An 18,299-nucleotide genomic window follows, 5' to 3' on the forward strand; every position below is an offset into this window, starting at 1 on the left:
GTCGCAGGGGAGGTGCTGAACTGCGCCCAACTGTACCAAATGGCAGCAGGTGGCATGGGATGGACAATCTCTGCACACTGTCACCACAGCCAGCGAGCCCCCAGAGCACGACACGTTTGATAAGCAATTGTAACCTTGACACCGGGCTGGTGGAAGTCTGAGAATGTACGGTGGCACGACACAGATGTGCTTTAATCTTTGCAGACAAGATTAAACGAAGTGAAACCAACCACTTGATGTAAATCAGAACCTGCTTTATATGACATTTTAATGACGTTTGCACTCAATCCTTTTCCTTCCTCGGTTTTAAGCGACAGTTTGAAAAGCCCCAGCCTCCTCCCTCCAGAGGAGCGTGCTGGGAGTCCCGCCCAGCTCCTGGGCTGAAGTGGAAGCTCCAACCTCCAAAAATTACTCAGCAACCATAACACAGCACTGATTCGGGGCTGTGAGTTAGTGAAGGGCGGCGGGCGCCCACACCAACACACCACACGCAGCCCGCGAGCCACGCTGCGCGTTCCCGCCGCGCCGGGACCGCGCACGACCGCCCCTTCCCGCGCCAACCCGCGGCGCGCGGGGCACGCTGGGAGATGTAGTTCCGTCCCCGCTGTCCCCCATCGCCGCGCGCGGCCGGAGGACTACAGCACCCGGAAGGCCGCCGCGCTCCCTCTGTCAGCGACTACGATCCCCAGAGCGCTCCGCGGCACGGCGGAGGGGACCGGGAAGGAGAACCGGGGCCGAGAGGGAGCGGGCCGGCGGGGCGCGGCTGCGCGGAGCGCGGCTTCCTGAGCGTCTGGTGGCGGCGGCCATTTTGTGCTGCTTCTTCTCTCTCCCGTTCGGGCCGCGGTGTCGGGACCTGGAGAGGGGGCGAGACGGAGCGGGGGCGGCCGGGGCCCTCACCCTCATTTCCCTTCGCCTCCCCGCGCGGCGGAGCCCCCCCCCTCCGGCGCTGCCCCCGGCTGCGAGCCGAGCTCACGCACCATTATGGAAGACGACGGGCAGCCCCGGACACTGTGAGTGGGGAGGGGGCCGCGGGCCGGGCGGGGCGGGCGAGAGGGAGGGAGGGACGGCGAGAGGGAGCCGTGCGGGGAGGGAAGGAGGGAAGGAAGGAGGGAGGGAGGCTGTGCCGTGCCGTGCCGTGCCGTGCCGTGCCTTTGTCTGTGCGGCTCTCAAAGCAGCGGCCGAAACAGAGCGAAATATGTGCGGAGCGCTCTGTTTGGTTTGTGGGAACAAAGTGATGACTTGGCATGTGAGGCTTTTCCAGGCAATCCGTGCTGCGTTGTGTTCTTGTCTTCTTCACTCTTTCCTACGTCTGTGAAGTTCTCTGAACTTGCTCGTAGTCGTGCTTAGTAACCATACTTAGTGCTTGGGTTGGTTGGGATAAATCTATCCGAAATGCTCCCTGTGCTGATGTCCCGAGTGCTCCCTGACAGTGGAAGCAGTTTCCAGAGTGCTGCTTTAGAATGAGTGGAGGGAAAAGGGCAAAGGTGCACCGTGTTCTGCTCCAGGTCCGTTTCCTCTTTTCTCCCTTTCTTTGTATACCTTGCCAAAGTTTCAAAGCCTTCTTTTACTCCTAACAGCACCTGACGTGAGCTCTTCTCACTTGCTGCACTCTGACTGAAGTTGGCCCATAGTCACTGGTGAAGAAAAAAATTATTTTTATGCTGAAGTGTCTGAAATGCCTTCGCTGCAGCTGCCAGAGATGTGGTATTGCACGAATGTGACTCCACTTAACTCGTCAAAGTAATAAACAGCACATATGTGCATTTCCTAGGAGCTTTCCAGTGCTCAGGAATGTATGGTTACTTTCCTCTTATTCTTTCAGGGCAGTTTTCATAAAGTACAAACATTTTTGCTTTTTTTTTTTTCCCTGAAATGTCTTCAAATTTATAACTGCAAGTTATTATTTCAAGGTAGTTATGCCAGGTAATGCTTCTCATGCAGGGAGCAGTTGCGATCTTGCATATACATAACGGCTCACCACCACCCAAGAGCAACAAATAATATCATTTGAGCTCTTTGGTTTTACAGGAGAAAGTCTAACGGAGAATGGATAGTTCTTGTAGCTATTTGAGCAGATGCACTCAGCTGATAACTTAAGGGAAGCTTTATAGATGTCTTTTGTATTTTGTTTATTCCTTCGGTTCAATCATGATTGGTCATGAACCTCAAAGAATTTAAGATATCTTCTGAGGTTTACTAGGGAAGATAGATGCCAATTACTTTTTTTTTTTTTCCTTGCAGTTCTCCTCACTAGTAGGCCTTCTTGAAAAGTATCTTCTGCCCCAGGCTCTTCCTTACTGCTTTAAACAAGTTGCAGGTAGCTTGGGAAGGAGGTAGTCTTTCCATGGTATTTTTCACAGCAGCATCTAGATTTTGGTCAGTGCTTCTCAAAACAAATGTGGTACAGAACATTCCGTGGGTACTGCTGAATCTCTTTCCATCACAAGCAATGTCAAAGTTCTGTTTCTACCTTAAGATGGAAACTAGGCCATCAGAAACTTTGTGTGTTGCTGATGTTTTTAGCTGCCCCTTAGAACAGGAAGAAAAGTTGCCAATTTTCATGTTCTTATTAATGGCATTAGAAAAAAAATAGCAGCAGTCGTTATATACATGTGAGTATACTGTCATTAGTTTTGCCATGCTGTCTGGTAAGTGCTGTGGGCTTGAGGTAGGATGCACAAGTACAGCTCTTCAGCTGAGTAGCTTTTTCATGTTATTTCCTATAGCTTGCTAGCAGCATGAGAGAGATGCTGCCAGGGAGGCAGTGCTCCATCAGTTACCTTCTTATCATACTTTCTTCTTCAGTCTGCCGCTTCTTGCCTGTTATCTGAATGGGTGTGAAAGCATTTGTTCTGTTTTTCATCCAGTCTGTGTGTAGGGGAGCTTTCTTGGACCTAAAAGTGATGGCTGTAAACATCCCTTTCATCCTCAGCTGTCTGGAGTGAATGAAAGCCCATGTTACCCCCACAAAGAGGATCTTTTTGTTTGAGCCTAAGGTTTTAGTTCTGAAACTAATTGGCGATTTGTGTCTTTGATTCTTTGTGCAATTCTGCAAGATCTCTGAATTTCAACTACAGTTTCTTATTTGTGTTGTCAGCCACTTTCAAGTGTAATATATTGAAACTTGTATCAGGATATATAATACACAGTTTGGCTTGCTGTATGTGCTTATTAATGAGTATTTAAGTGCTTCAAACTTGCAGAAGAGGACACACACTATTGCCTGCAAGCAAAAGGCCACAACTGCTGCCCTAACATTAACCAAGCTAACAGCCTATAGGAGTGTAGTAAGTGCTTCTTTGGGTTTTATGATGATTATGTTTGAATAATGTAATCTACAGGATGCAACAAAACAAAAAGATTGATGTACTGTGGAATAGCTGTTTGGAAGCTGTATGTTTTCTTTAGGTGTGTTTCTGCTCGTTTTTGTTTCATGATGTAGAATAGGAAGCATGTGTTCTATCATGGGCAAGTTTAGGTTAGAAAGTGGTGCCCTTTTTGTCTGTCAGTGTGCAGTTAGCATCAGCTGAAAAGCTTTGTGTTTCCAGAAAGGTAAAGTTTGTGCTCCAGATGTGTTGTGTTCCCATAGTGTTGCAGTATTTGTAGGATGGTTCTATATCCTGAGCTGGAAGGGGCTGCTAAGGATTGTGGGGCATTCAGGCATAGTATGCTGAAGCTGTTTGCTTGTATGGTGTTTCTTTTAGCTGGGCTGAGTGTACTAACTTAAAGTGTTCAAGCAACCATCAAGCCCTAATCTTTAGTGTATTGTTTCAGACTTGTAGTGGTTTGTATTCACTTACTTTACACGCACTTCAAGTGATTTGGGTCTGTGTGTGTGCTGTCCTTGTTGCATGGACATCTTGTGAAGTAGTCTCAGGGTGTGTATTCAAGTTTGAGAGCGTTAGCAGCTTGTGAAAGGTATTAATGGATTCTGATTGAGGTAATGCTAGACATCAAAGCAGTATTTATCATAAACATGTAGAGAATTGCTTTACCAGGAGGTGCTTTCAGCCCCTGTGAATCTATTCATCGGTTGCCCCAAGTTGCACTGCTGATTTATTATTTTTGTGTGCAGAAGCAGCCTGTTTCATGGCTGAAATTTATGATGTCACATTCTCTCAGCTGTCTTGAAGGAGACACAGTAGTATTGGAAACCACCTGATGATTCTTCTGAAGGTTGGCCCGACTTACCTGAATTGGACAGATCTTGAAGGAATGGATTTCCTGGCTTTTTTGGTCAGACCAGAAAGAATTCTTCAAACTGTTTTTCAGAGTTCTTGCATTTCTGAAATAAATATTAATATTATGCAGAAGATGCTGAGACTTTGGCTTCCTGTATTGGCTTCACAGTAGGACTGAAGTTAAAAGGACTTTGCTGTGTTTTCTTTCATGTCAGTGCTACAGAAAGGTGTGTGCTTCCGTGCACTGTTAGCTAATTCAGTTTGAGAACATACAAGGAGGGAAGAACTGGTAATAAGTTCATGTCACTACAGACATTTTGTGTGAGAACTCTTATGAGGAATGGTGTGTTACTAAAATCCAATGGAAAATCTGCTTTGGTTAGTATTTCCACTTGAAGCTGCTAGCAATTTGCAGTTTTAACTTGGTGAATGATTAACAAACATAGTTAAGGTTTCAGATATAAGATCTGAATGTTTAACTGCTGAATTTTTGGAATAGGGCATTGAAAAGTCAGCGCAATAGATCCTGTTAGAAGATGAATTGCCTTCTTAAATTTGTCAAGTTTTAACTTACTGAAATACTTCTTAACAGTACAGGGTCTGGATGCAGCTTCCATTAGTGGTGTCTGCTAATTTATGGATGTTTAGTTAGGAGGTAAGGACCAGGTGACTACTTGTAAAGGAAGTTCCAGTGTTGGGGTGGTATCTTGTGAGAAACTCGCTCTGGATCTTGTGTAGCATTTACCTGCAAGCAGAGGACACAGTAATGGATTAGAGCATAATAAATAAATAAAGTGTCTGGGATTTTTTTCCAACAGCTGAATTGCAGAAATGTGTTCTTTCTATTTACTGGTTGCATTTGTACACCTTATATTTGGACAGAATTGCTTTTAGAAATGACAGATGCACCTCTGCTAGTGATTTTGAGTTCTGTCAATACGACGAGCCCTTGTCTTGATTGATCACTTTGATGAATAATAGAGTGTGATTTTAGTTTGGTCATGGTTTTTTTTTAAGCATTTGATTTTGTGTGTTTGACTCAGCCACCTCTGTGACCTGGCTTTAATTTTTCAATGTTAAACTCTAATGGACTATTTAGGAGTGGTTTCTGAACTGCTGTTGGATTTTGGCTGTGGGTAATTCTAGGCTTATGTAAACTTCATGGAAATAATTCCAAGTTCTGAAATTTCTGTGACACTATAGGTCATAGAAATATATCTTATAGTCTGTAAGGATGGGTAATACTAAAGTAACACTGCCAAATTTGGGGCACTTCTTACAGAAGTGCTAGCTGTTGAGATAGATCATACGTGGAGCATTCCTATGGCGCGTGCTGTGTGCCTTGCCTGTTGGTGTCTGGGCTGCTTTTCCAGCTCAGGAAAAGAGAAAAATGGAGTTGGTCCCTTGCAAGGCAGCATAATCTACATGTAGTAGCTACTACTGAAATAATAGGAGTTCAGTATAAGCTTGTACCCCAATGAAAAGTAGGCTTTGTTTAGATACTCATTGGGAAGTGAAACTTGAAACATCTTTGCCCAGTTGGTTGTTCTCTCCAGCATCTCCAGCAGCGAGCTCCAGCTTCTGATGTTTCTCTGCCAAGGGAAGGTTTGGTGCTCGGTATCGATGGCTGCTATTATGTCTGTTTCAGGCATCGTGTTCCCAGTTGTGTTGCCAACTTTATAACTGAGAGACCACATGGATGTTGCATTAAAGCTGTAACACAAAATCTTTTCTGAGCAGTGTCTTCCAGATGAAGATGCCTGAGATTTTAAAGGGAGAATTTTTGTCATAGTTGTTTGAGGTTTTAAAATAATTACACTTTAAAAGATGAAAAACTCTAGTTTAATTTCTTCTTTTTTTTTCCTTGTGTAGCTATGTAGGAAACCTCTCCAGAGATGTGACTGAAGTCCTTATACTTCAGTTATTCAGCCAGATTGGACCATGCAAAAGCTGTAAAATGATAACAGAGGTAAGGCCTTTCACATCCAGCGGAGTAGCAATTACAATTCTATCCTAAATTATCAAAAACACGAAGTTGGGGGCTTCTTTTGATAGTTTTGGAGGGTTGGTTTTTGTCTGTACTTTTGGGTAAATGTGCAGAAGAGCCCTTTTGTTGAGAACAGTGCTGTGTTCTTGCTGGATTGCCCTGCCATGTCTGATGATGAGATTCCACTTTAATGTAAAGGATTGCTACCCCTTTCTCTTCAGACCATATTGTTCTGATGATCAAAAACTTTGTTGTTTCCAGTGTTATTCATGGCTGCTTTTTTGCTTTTGACTTTATTTACATAAGAGTCTCTAATTCTTTCCTCTTCTCTTCACTATGGATGTACACTCAAAAATCTTTCAAAATACCATTATACTTTTCCTGAGCCTTTTTTTTTTGTCAATCCCAGTAGCTCTTGTCTGCACATTATTTTTTCTTGTAACAGTTTCTGTAGTATTCCCAGTAAGGTTTTTTAGTACTAAGGGTAGGTAAGTACTAATACTTTCTTTTTCACTTGAAGATTTCCTGATACATTTAGTGTTGGTAGCTGTTTCTGTAGTCATCCTGACATATCTCACTTCTTGCTGCCTTATGATCCTCCTCCTTTCTTCATTTATAACTGATGAGCTTCTGGCAGGCAAGGAATGATGCTTAGTTCTAAAATTCTGGTTTTGTTTGCTCGTTAGTACTTCGGGTGATTCCTACTGACTTGGCACAGATTTCCTTAGTGCAGTCACCAGTCACCCCAGTTTTGTTATCAGGATCATTTGGAAATATTACATAAGCCCTATTGGAAGAATCATCATTTTAGGAATGCTGCTTGTAATTCTTCTGTGGTCTTCCTTTCCTTTCAAAGTGACACACTGTTTTTTTTTGGTTTGGTTTGGTTTTGGCTGCACATTAACTACCTGCTGCTTGTTTAATCCAAATATCGTGGCACTTCTATTAGAACTTTGTAGTGAAGGTAAAAGGGGTTCTGCCATGTTCTCCGCGAGGTTATTGGAGAAAGATGAGCAGAACAAAATGGAATGTGTTACAGAGCACAGCTGTTAGTGTTTTCTCTGAAGAAATAGTGGTTGTCATACTCTTCAGAATGCTGCCACTCCAACCATTGGCTGATTGAGAGGTGGCAGCGTCAGTTTGATGTCCTAAGAAGCAGATAAATTCCACTGCTTATTTTATTATACATAACTGCAGAAATAACAAGCGAGACATCTTTGTGAAATAAGTATGTAAACAAAGCTACTTGCAGCTATATTCAGTCGTATGGAAGTGAGTGTACTCGGCTGACCTTAGCACCTGTCACCAAGCAGTCTGTCATGAGCGAAATTCTGCGATGTTCCACTGCCTGTTTGCTCCGTGCACTGTCCACCTTGGCTGCCCTGAAGTCATCTGGCAGGCTTCACAAAGAAGGGAAGGGGGAAGGATTGTAATGAGAAGGGAATTAATACTTGAAAGTAAAGGGCAGTAGCTTTCACCTCAGGAGCACCTGGGAGAGGTGTTCTGTTTCATGCTTTTGGGTATATGTGTGCATTTGAGATCCATTATAGATTTTGTATTAAAAGTATGTGAAACTTTTTTTTTTAATACAGAACAATTTACTAAAATTACTTTTTGCTTCAAAATGTTATTCTAGGGAGAAAGAAGGGAGGACAGTATTTTTTTTTTTTTTTAAGGTAAAGTTGCAAGCCTTCCAGAGTAACAAGTGTAAACAGTGTGGACTGCAGATATTAGCAGTGCCTTTACCTGTGTATTGTGCAGGTTTGTAACGTTTTTATTCAGTGTGTTAGTGGTTCAGAAATAAAATAAAAAACTGAACTAAAAAGAAAGAAATCCTTAAGGGTCATATAGAACTAATATGCTTATACCTTGAAATTAAGTAGCCAGATAACTTCAAGTGGTTGGATTCTAGGCTGGAATTGGCTTGCAGCCACCGTACTTTTAATGGCCGAAGTATCAGTGGTTATTGTCCATCTTTCTAGTGCAGGCAGTGTGTTACCTTTAATTAGCCTTTATCTGCCCACTGTTACTGTCTCATCCAGTCAAGTTTAGACCCAAATATTTTCTTTTTTTCTTTTAATTTTTACCCAGTTTGTAGGGGGTGTGGCATGGCCATATGAAATGGCTAGAGATTTCACGTGTTTATTCTGGGAGCAGATAATACTCAAAGGAGCATTGTAGCTAGCATTTACAGGTATCTTGAACGCCTGAAGTGCTGGACATCCACAAAAGACGCTGCTCTCCCTGTTCAGACAGATTCTTATTGCAAAAGAAGACCTCCTTACAGTCTGCAAGAAATGTATCATACACTTCAGTTGAGGTGGAAACCACATTAAATCTGTTAAGGCCTTAAGTGGGTTTCACAGATTTTGTTTTCAGTGCAGCAGGAATGTCATATGGAAAAACGGGTGAGTTAAGGCTTGCTATTTCAGTGCATCTCAGGCAAGTTTGCTTTCGGAGCACTTTGTGGCTCTTGTGACCTAAACTCCTTTTTATGATCTCGGATGTGTTGTCTCATCGTCTGTTATTTTGCATGTTTGGAACATCTACTTCTGAAAGTATTTGGATGGAAGGTTCAGAGTGCTTTATCATTTTAGATGTATAAAGGCTTTGTGGTCAGTTCAGCTACCAGGTCTTCATAGCTTCTGTTGTTTAGATTTAGACAGAACTGCATTTGAAAATGTACAGTTCAGTTTTATAGGGCAGAATTAGGGTTTCTTTATTCATATATGCTTGTGAACGTTCAGAGGTTAAATAGTAAAACTGAGAAGGGCTTATTCTTCATTTAAATTAGTGTTGTGCTTTTCCTGACAATGGCAAAAGTAAATGTGGAAGGGTATTGATGTCTGAGCAGTTGTGAGACCCTTCCTTGACCAAGTAAGAAATAATTTTAGTTTCTTTTTATAGCTGTCTGGCGTCTTTTGGTCCATGGATGTGTAGTGTAGGAAATGAAATATTTTAGTGCCAGGCTGCAGCTTTTGTACCTGTGACGCTTTTTATGGAGATTAAAGCCAGTGTTAAAGTTAGGATTCTCATAACGATTTCTCCTTGATCAGTTTTCCTGAGGACTTTTATGTTTTTTGCACTTCCTACTCTGGTACGTTTACATCTTTAACTATTTTCAGGTCTTTTAAGGGTCATTCCCAGTTACTAAGTGTAATGTTTTCCATTGGAGGCCAAGAGTATGTGGTCTCTAGGTTGCTGTCTGCTAATGGTTTTCAGGCAAGTTAAACAAGGTGCTTTAAGTAGAAGGAGTGGGAAAACTGGTGAAAAAGAATGTGGGAAGCAAAACTTAGAAGCTCTGAGTATCCACTAGAGGCAGAAAACTGTCTTGGTTCCTTCTGCTCCTCCTGTTTTCCCTCCTCCAACCAGTCTTCAGATCACTTTTCAGGTAGTTGAATTATTTTTAGTTCAGTAGTAGTACTGAGACCTCGTAAAAAGTAAACTATACTTCAGAAATTGCTAGACCTTTAATGAAAAGTCCATCTTAATAATTCTTACATTTAAGAGTAATTTCAAAGGCTATTTCATAAATCTAATGCAAATAATTTTTAAAGTTTCTAGCTATAAGTAATATATTTTCCTGGATTTTCTTCTCAGCAACCCGATAGCAGAAGGGTCAACTCTTCTGTTGGATTTTCTGTTTTGCAGCATACAAGCAATGACCCTTATTGCTTTGTGGAATTTTATGAACACAGAGATGCAGCTGCTGCATTAGCTGCTATGAATGGGAGAAAAATTTTGGGAAAGGTAAGTTGTTTATGTTGTAATCTTAGTCTTAAGGATAACGTCTTTGTAGAAAGTAGATATATGTATTAGTAAGAGCATGGGACATTTATTTGTTTGAAATGTTCACAGGGTTTAAATGTTAATTAAGTTCAGTGAAAAACAAAAATGATATGACAGTCTTTGTGATTTTGTCCTTTATACTGAACAATGATTTGGTAACACTGACAATTGTGACCAGCCCTTGAATGACCTTATAACATGTAAGAATTTTATGAATTCATACTAAATCTTATACTTATTTTCAGGAGGTCAAAGTAAACTGGGCAACAACACCAAGTAGCCAGAAAAAAGATACATCCAGTAAGTAAAGTAATGGCACAGTATTACTTCTACACAAATACTTCATAGCACATGGTAGTAATTGCCATAAATGCATTCAAATGTAACTTTTCTCCTTCCCATCTCGTGTTTAATAGTGTTTTGCAAACTAATTCTTCTGTTTCTGCCTTGCAACTGGGAAAACTGGAGTGGACAGATTTAATTGCTGCTGCTCATCAAGTGGAATCCTGACTGTTCCTGGTTCCCAGTGCTGTACACAGAACATCACTTTTTCAGGAGTTAAAACTTCAGATAGCAGTTAAATATTTGATTAGCAAATTGTTTATTTTCAGATCACTTCCATGTGTTCGTTGGGGATTTAAGTCCAGAAATAACAACAGAAGATATCAAGTCAGCATTTGCCCCTTTTGGTAAAATATCGTAAGTATCATAATAAACATTGCCAATATCGGTTAGAAAATAATGACAGTGAAAGTTTTGCTCTGATTTGAAATGTTATTTCTTATCTTTTAAATGCCTTTTCTAATGCTGATTTCTTTGTTGGGTGGGCAGTAAAGAGGGTTTATTATTATTTCATGTCTGTATCTATATCTGTATCTTATGTTTGTAAATCCAGTAATGTAATTGTGCTCCAATTTTGCTGAAAGCAGTTTGCTTTTAAGTTATATGCCAATATGTTTCAACTAATTAGTAAAATTCAATGACTGTTCCTAAGTGTGACCTTTGATTGTTCAGAATGTGTACAGAATAGTGGCTTGATGGTGCAAACCTTGCACCTTCAACACGTTATTTGTCCTGCATTTTAAGGCAGTATAGAAAGCTACTCAATTACAATACAAATTTATGAATTGACTACTTGTGTAGCTTGTGAACATTTTCAAAAACGTAATATTTTTAGAATAAATAACCTTTTCAGATTACTAAGATTATAGTAAATCAGATGTCATTTTCAAAATGGTATGTGCACACTTGTGTTAGTTAAGAGAGAGTTTAAACTTCTCTCAGAAAATCCAGGTGCTAACAAACAATTTTATGTTTTACTTGAACATATTTCACATTACAAGAATGCTTCTAAGTTCTAAAGTGTGTGCAGAAGAGTACTGCTACAAAAAAAGTCTGTTGATCAGTTACTGGCTTATCTTTATAGAAATCCTTTAAAGTTGCACATGAACATTTTTGTACTGCCTCATGGGGATATATTTCTAAGAATAAAAATCTTATTTCTCTTGTTCTGTACGCATAAGTTTAATTGAATCATAAATCTTATTTCTTACCTCTGCTGTTTTGTTTACTTTTTGTCTCTTAATGTGGTAAGTAGTACTGTTTGAAAATCGATATAAGAGAATAATTCAGGTTTCTGTTTCTCGATCTATATTTATACCTGAGACCTGCAGTTTTTCTAAAGTCCAAGTCACAATTAAAAGTAATAGCATTCTGGTTATTTTGCAGAATTGCTCATAAGAATGGACAGGATCTTGAAGGCTAACTGCAAGGAACTGTGCACACTGGAACTCAGTTGTAGATTTTTTCTCATTTCTATTTATTCTTATTATACATTATTTATTATATACATATTTTAGTATTTACATTTTAACATTCTATATTCAGTGCAGTTCTATATTTCCAATCATTTTAACTTACTCACTAAAATTTCTGTGTAAATTTGTTGTTTTCGTACTGGTGTGCTTAGCATTGTTGTTAGTTTTATTCTCCTTTCTTAAATTTCTGAAAATGTCAATTTTTCAAAATTTACAGCTGCCCAAACTCCAAAATGATGGTAGAGAATTGACCAAGAAAAATAAAGAAATCTGTTAACAGGCCATGTATGCCTTTTAATTCCTATTTTTTCCTCTTTTTCGATTTTTTAATATTTCATATATTTTGTATCACTAGGCAGAAGACATTTAACTATTTAGAAAATGCATGGTAAATTAGATAGAATTGTTACAGTAATTTATAGAACAGTAAACTTTAGAGGACCCTAGCCAATAGAATTTAGAAAAGGCAATTTTGTTTCTCTTATAGTTCAAATCTGAACATTCTGGTTTTAGCCAGTATAGGTTATGTGGATAGGTTGCATGTCTATTACATGTTATTTTTTTTGTCCTACTGCTTTTTTCTAACAGGTAAAGAAGCGATAGGGAGAGTTCAGGAATGATTAGTTTTAGGGCTAACTGAATTTATAAGAAAAATTATGCTCACAATACAGTGTGTGTGGTTCCTTTTAGTTTTTATTTTGCAAATTATTAATTCTACCCTCATATAGCTGTGCTTCTTTCCACAGGGATGCACGGGTAGTTAAAGATATGGCAACTGGAAAATCAAAAGGCTATGGTTTTGTATCTTTTTATAACAAACTGGTGAGTAGTAACAACATTGATTTAAAATAATTGCAGATTTTTACTTGAAGTTTTCCCTCTGTTTCTGTATTCACTACGTATCAGGATTTCTCAAGCGAAGTACTTGTGGATTTAGCAGACAAAGTTAATGTAGTCTCTTAAGTGTAGGAAGGGTTGAAACAATTTAGATGATTGCAGTGCTGCAGGAATGTTGTGCTGTTTAGCTTTGTCTGTGTGAAGTGCCTAGAGCTTGGAATGCTGTGCTTTGGGTCTGTTAGCTGAGGAATTGCACCAGTCCAGTGTGGGTCTGCACCCCTAAGGAGTGGGGATGTGGCAGTAGCACAGCAGGGTTGGGTGTTGGGCAGGTTTAGGATCATGCCAAAGCTCCATCTTCCTGAGGACCTAACGCTGCTTGCTGTGTGCATTGTGTGTTGAGGTACAGTTGATTCCATGTCTGCTTCTCGTTAAGGAGCTCTTGGTTGGCCCTTTGCTTTTTTGAGTTGTTGCAAGTTTGAAATGTCTTTGCACGGAGCAACTAATTTACAGCTGAGAGTGGATTCTGTTCCTCACATGTTCTGCTTGGTATTGTGTTGAATGTTGTTCCAGAAAGGAGAAATTTTTATATGCTTATGGAAAACAATGCTTTAGTTAAGTGACTAGTATCCCTTCCTGGTAGAGGTGTTGTAGGTGCTATCTGTAGAATTGAGTCAGTGTATCACTGATTAACAAACAGCGCTTTGTGCCAGAACAGTTGCCTCAAGTAATTTGTTTATAATTTTTCAAGTTAATTTTTAGAAACGTTTAAGAAAAAAGGTTTGGAAAACTGAGCTGCATGTGTTTAGAGATGGATTTAGGACTGAATGGGAAGCTGCATAAACATGTCAGGGTGTTAATGCACACCAAAGTGATAAGAAAACTAAATTACTGCATTGAACTGGAACAGTTACGGCAGTGTGGGCTCAGTTCCATTTTTGCCACAGTTGTGATCAAGACTAGCCGTGAGGATCCTTTGAACTAGTTTATTTTCCTAGTCAGTTTGTAATTTATTTTAAGGAGCACAAATGGAAGGCTTTGGGTTTTTTTCCTTACTAGTCCTCTCACATAAAGTCCTCATTGTGTATGCATGTTGTCTTCAGAACGACCAGTCTGTGTAATTAAACAAGGTCGAGGTCCTGAGTCATTTGTGTTTGAGATGAGTGTCCTTCTAACAGGAAGTGTTCGGTGTGTGGCAGGAGGATGTTGGTCACTCACCTTTAAATAGTCTGTGTGCTCCCTCTGTCCCTTGTACTTTACATTTTCTTTTATAAACTTGGTGCCCCTGGAAAAACGTTTCAAACTTACGTACTGTTGCTCTGACTCTCTTATTTCAGAAGAGTTGGCAAGGGGACAGATTGTTTCTTGCAGAGTTAGCAAACTTTTTCCTTTGCTTGTAGTGTGAACCTAGCAGTTGTCTTTTAGTTTACACTCAAGATAAGATGTTAAGCCTTGTGGGCCGTGACTGTTTGGTTTTGTGTGTGTATGCATACATACAACGTCTTTAACATTTACAGAACTTAAAATGCAGTCTGTGCTCAGACATAAATTGCATTCCTCCAAAAGGCAGAAGAGAGGATGAGGTGGGGGTGGAGGGATGGTTAACAGGAAGCTGCATGCTTGGTGTATTTTTATCTCGGCATTAGAGGCTTTTTATTAGCTAGTTAGTGTTCAGCCTTCCCAGAACTTTAACATTTCTGCCTAAATGTGGTCTATTATGTTGGGTACATATTAAGATTATAGAAGACTGCTTTTTGAGTCTTTTATGGAATGTCTTTTGCAACACATACTGCATGGTGTAAACTTGAGTTGGATCACAGCTGAGAAATTTGCCAGCCAGGGATTTTGATGATTAAAAAGTATTTCCTCACCTTTCATCTGTTACTATCAATCACTTTCTTGCGTGTTATGTTTTTCATACAGTCAGTTGGTAAAATGCTCTGTTTTTCTGCAGTTACAATTGTTACATTTCAACAATCTGTCATCTCTGTGACTTTAGCACTGTTTTGGGCAGCCGTCAGATGCTCTGATACAGATACAGTGCCTTGACAAAATGAGTATGTATGACTGTGTATGCAGGGAGAGGGAGAGCTTTACCAAATCACTTGTGAGGGCCTTCTTGTGACAGACTGTCTTCATGTTAAATGATTTTGGCTGTTTGCAATGTGGCTTTACTGAATTTCATGTGCTTTTAAAGCAGTTGTCTGTTTTGTCAGCGTAATTACCTGACAACTAAGTATCGTAGGCTTGTGCTTGCTTCTTGTTTGCATGTGTTAGTAGTCTTTATTTTGATCTCTTTAGGATGCAGAAAATGCTATTGTACACATGGGAGGCCAGTGGCTAGGAGGCCGTCAGATCAGAACCAACTGGGCAACACGGAAACCACCAGCCCCCAAAAGTACACAAGAAAGTAAGGCCATGTAGAGCTGTGTTGTGTTTGATCTCTTGCATGGCACTGCTGAATGGAGAAGGATAACAGTGTTGCTGAAGTCTTGTCACTTCTCAGTTGAATATCTAGTTTAACTTCCAGATCTTAAAAAATGTGTGGGTTTGTTTTTTGGTTTGTTCCATCAACATATGGTGGCACTACTGGACATTGGATGTTTGTTAATATTAACTATTGGATGTTTGTGTAATTCCTGTGTCTGTACGAGGTAAGTATCTGGGACTTGGGTTACTGTTATCCTGATGCTTAAAACCAGTCTTTTCTCTTTCTAGATAATACAAAACAATTAAGATTTGAAGATGTAGTAAATCAGTCAAGTCCAAAAAATTGTACTGTGTACTGTGGAGGAATTGCTTCTGGGCTAACAGGTATGATTTGTTCCGTTGATGCTTTTGTTACTGAAGCTTTCTGGGCATCTAGATGGTGGCTACTAATTCAGAAATGTTGTGTTGTAGATCAACTTATGAGACAGACCTTTTCACCATTTGGACAGATAATGGAAATAAGAGTGTTTCCAGAAAAGGGTTACTCGTTTGTCAGGTATGGATGATGGAGAAGAAAATCTGATTTCCTGTGATCTTGTTAATATACTGGTCTCTAATCTTCCGTGGATTTCACTTGAATGAACTGCTGGTGCCTTATAATCTGTTACTGTATGTCCTTAGAAAAACTTGCAACTCTTAAAAGTAGCCTCAAATCTTTTTGCTTGTGAAGATGACTTATCAAAGCAGATCTTTTTCACTGGATTTTCCTGTATATATAGAGTTGCTATTTTTTTTAACAACCAAACTATGAAGAGTGACATTGGTTTGTTTTTACGTTGTTTAGATTTTCAACCCATGAAAGTGCAGCACATGCTATTGTTTCAGTTAACGGCACCACAATTGAAGGACATGTGGTTAAATGTTATTGGGGTAAAGAATCTCCTGATATGACTAAAAACTTCCAGCAGGTAACTGCGTTTTATCCTTTTCATTGTGTCCTTGTATTTGTTTCACAAAAGCAACCAATTATGTACCTGCAATGCCTCCCATTTGTAATAGCTAAATGTGGTAGTGTTCTTATGAAATCCCATGTTCTGTCTCAGTTATGTTCCAGTTGTTCATCAAATTGGGCTAGTGATTTTGGTGGAATATCTGTCTTCTGGATATGATTCAAGATAGGGAGAAACTTGGAGGTAATTCTGATTCTTGCTAGCATTCTTACTGCAGACTAGCTGACTGTCCTTCCAAATATCCCTTGATATTTAAAGCGTGTTTGTGCACACGCTTTCAGTACAAGGATCTAATTAGGTTGCGGTGCTGTCTCACTCATTGCTCTCATTTCACTATGGCTCAATAGTTGTAGACAGTGCAACTGAAAAGAGGGAAAAAAATAGCTTTAGCAGTTTGGAAGGAACATAACTCTCCTCTAGAACCTGAAATACTAAGAATGATTCTCTCCTTAGGTGGATTACAGTCAGTGGGGGCAATGGAGCCAAGTATATGGAAATCCACAGCAGTATGGGCAATATATGGCTAATGGATGGCAAGTACCATCATATGGAATGTATGGCCAAGCATGGAATCAACAGGGTTTTGGAGTAGAGTGAGTAATTGTACTTAATTTAAAGCACTTTGGGAATGTCGTGTTGGAGTTTCAGGCTTATTTGATTCAAGGATTGCACGAGGCTTCAAGCCTTGTAATGTGCTAAAGCTTACGTGTAATGATTACCATGGACCAGATAGTGGGGTGAGTCACTCTGGCATGTTCTTGATAAGATGTTTTGTGCATATGGGTGTCTTGAGACTCAGAGTAAACAAAGACTGCTTTTGTGCTAGTTTGAGATGGTAGTTATGTCCAACAGCTAAAATGTTATGGTCTTTACTTGGGAGTACTGGAGAAGTCTGAACCCCAGAGCCCCAGTATTTTACCTGAAGGGCTTTTTTTAAGTGTGCAGAAAATAAACTACATAATAACCTTTCTAAAGTTTTGCAGTTTCAGAGTTTGGCTGGACTTCTAATACTTGGTATCTTCCCGAAGTGTTCACAATATTTGTTCGTTTTAAAACAAAAATGGCTTATTTGCTTTCTGAATTACTCATTACCTCTTGCCAATTAAGCATATTAAGCTCTGGTAAAAACCTATCAGTGGTATTCATGGCAATTAAACACCGAGGACTTTCTGCATTTCTGCATCACTGATGTTGAATTACAGGCACATGCCTGTAGGACAGCTGCCTCCAAAGGCGTGTATGTGTAACTAGAATCCAAGGTTTGTGGAATTTTTTTTTTTCCTTAAAAAGCTTATGGTATTTTGAGAAACCACACATTGTAACATTTAATCTGGTATAAAAAGCTTCTGAATTACTCACAGAAGAATAAGTTGTTCTATTTTGGTATAAATGGTAGTGTAGGAAGTGTTTCATGTTCTTTTATTCTGCTATCTTGTAAATAACCGAATAGCTTGCATGATTTTTTTTCTTTTATTTTTTTCTTTTCCTGTTTCCTTTTAAGCCAATCTCCGTCTGCTGCCTGGATGGGTGGATTTGGTGCTCAGCCTGCCCAGGGACAAGGTGCTCCAGTAATACCTAACCAAGCTGGATATGGTATGGCAAGCTACCAAACGCAGTGAGCTGGGACTCTGTTTAAAAGTGTGTATTTCATGATAGGCTGCAGTTTCCAGTGACACTCTGAAGACTGGAATGTAGACAATGGAGGAAAAAAAAAAAGAAAATATTTATTTTAAAAATGGAAATGTTTGGAACCTTTAGCACAGCTTTGCTTTGGTGAAGGACACAAATGTCTTCTAGTTCTGCCTTTTTAAGTTTTTGTTCATGATGGATATGAACATGTTTTTCTTTGTGTACAAAAATTAAAATAAAGTCAATAAAGACAATTCTGACTACAAATTTTGATATAGTAGGAGAAATGACTAATGAATTTGATCCTTAGGTGTTACCATTCCATTCTTTTGTTCTGTCTTCAGTGTTTTATATCACTGTGCTTTTTAAGAGAAGTGACACTGAGAAACAGCAAGTTGCTTTTAGCTGAACACACATCCTGAAAGAAACTGTGGACCAATCTTTACAACCTGCTAGACAGTATTGATTTTTCAAGGAAGCCTACGGACATCGCTGAGAAAGCATACCTAGGTCTTGGAATAATTTTTTAAGAAAATATTTAATTTTTCTACGTGCTTAAAGAAAACAGTATGATACAAAGAATAGTTCAGTGTGACATGAAAAACAGTACTGTCTGAGTTAC

General features: G+C 39.6%; 2 protein-coding genes across 4 annotated transcripts in view; one reads left to right on the top strand and one right to left on the bottom strand.

The window, feature by feature from the left end:
• Nucleotides 1-731: 731 nt before the first annotated feature.
• TIAL1 (TIA1 cytotoxic granule associated RNA binding protein like 1) lies at nt 732-17,769 on the top strand. 3 transcript variants are annotated; one of them, XM_065746408.1, is made up of 12 exons: nt 732-1,010; nt 6,054-6,150; nt 9,769-9,918; nt 10,203-10,257; nt 10,569-10,656; nt 12,521-12,596; nt 14,910-15,018; nt 15,327-15,422; nt 15,510-15,594; nt 15,883-16,006; nt 16,502-16,641; nt 17,550-17,769. In XM_065746408.1, the coding sequence occupies exons 1-12, from the start codon at nt 982-984 to the stop codon at nt 17,665-17,667; spliced, it is 1,167 nt and encodes a 388-aa protein (XP_065602480.1). In that variant the 5' UTR covers nt 732-981; the 3' UTR covers nt 17,668-17,769. The 3 variants fall into 3 exon arrangements, with proteins under 3 accessions (XP_065602480.1, XP_065602481.1, XP_065602482.1); XM_065746409.1 differs by having other exon boundaries at nt 733-1,010; nt 9,820-9,918; XM_065746410.1 differs by lacking the exons at nt 732-1,010; nt 6,054-6,150; nt 9,769-9,918; nt 10,203-10,257; nt 10,569-10,656 and adding an exon at nt 11,761-12,059.
• GRK5 (G protein-coupled receptor kinase 5) overlaps nt 5,444-18,299 on the bottom strand; it is a 213,834-nt gene continuing 200,978 nt past the window's right edge. The window contains exon 17 of the transcript XR_010622786.1: nt 5,444-5,453. The gene's annotated coding sequence lies outside the window, so the exon portion shown is untranslated. The remainder of the gene's footprint in view (nt 5,454-18,299) is intronic.

Source organism: Cyrtonyx montezumae, unplaced genomic scaffold (genome assembly GCF_038088225.1).
Source record: "Cyrtonyx montezumae isolate F1298 unplaced genomic scaffold, pur_monq_1.0 scaffold_4, whole genome shotgun sequence".
NCBI classification, from domain to species: domain Eukaryota; kingdom Metazoa; phylum Chordata; class Aves; order Galliformes; family Odontophoridae; genus Cyrtonyx; species Cyrtonyx montezumae.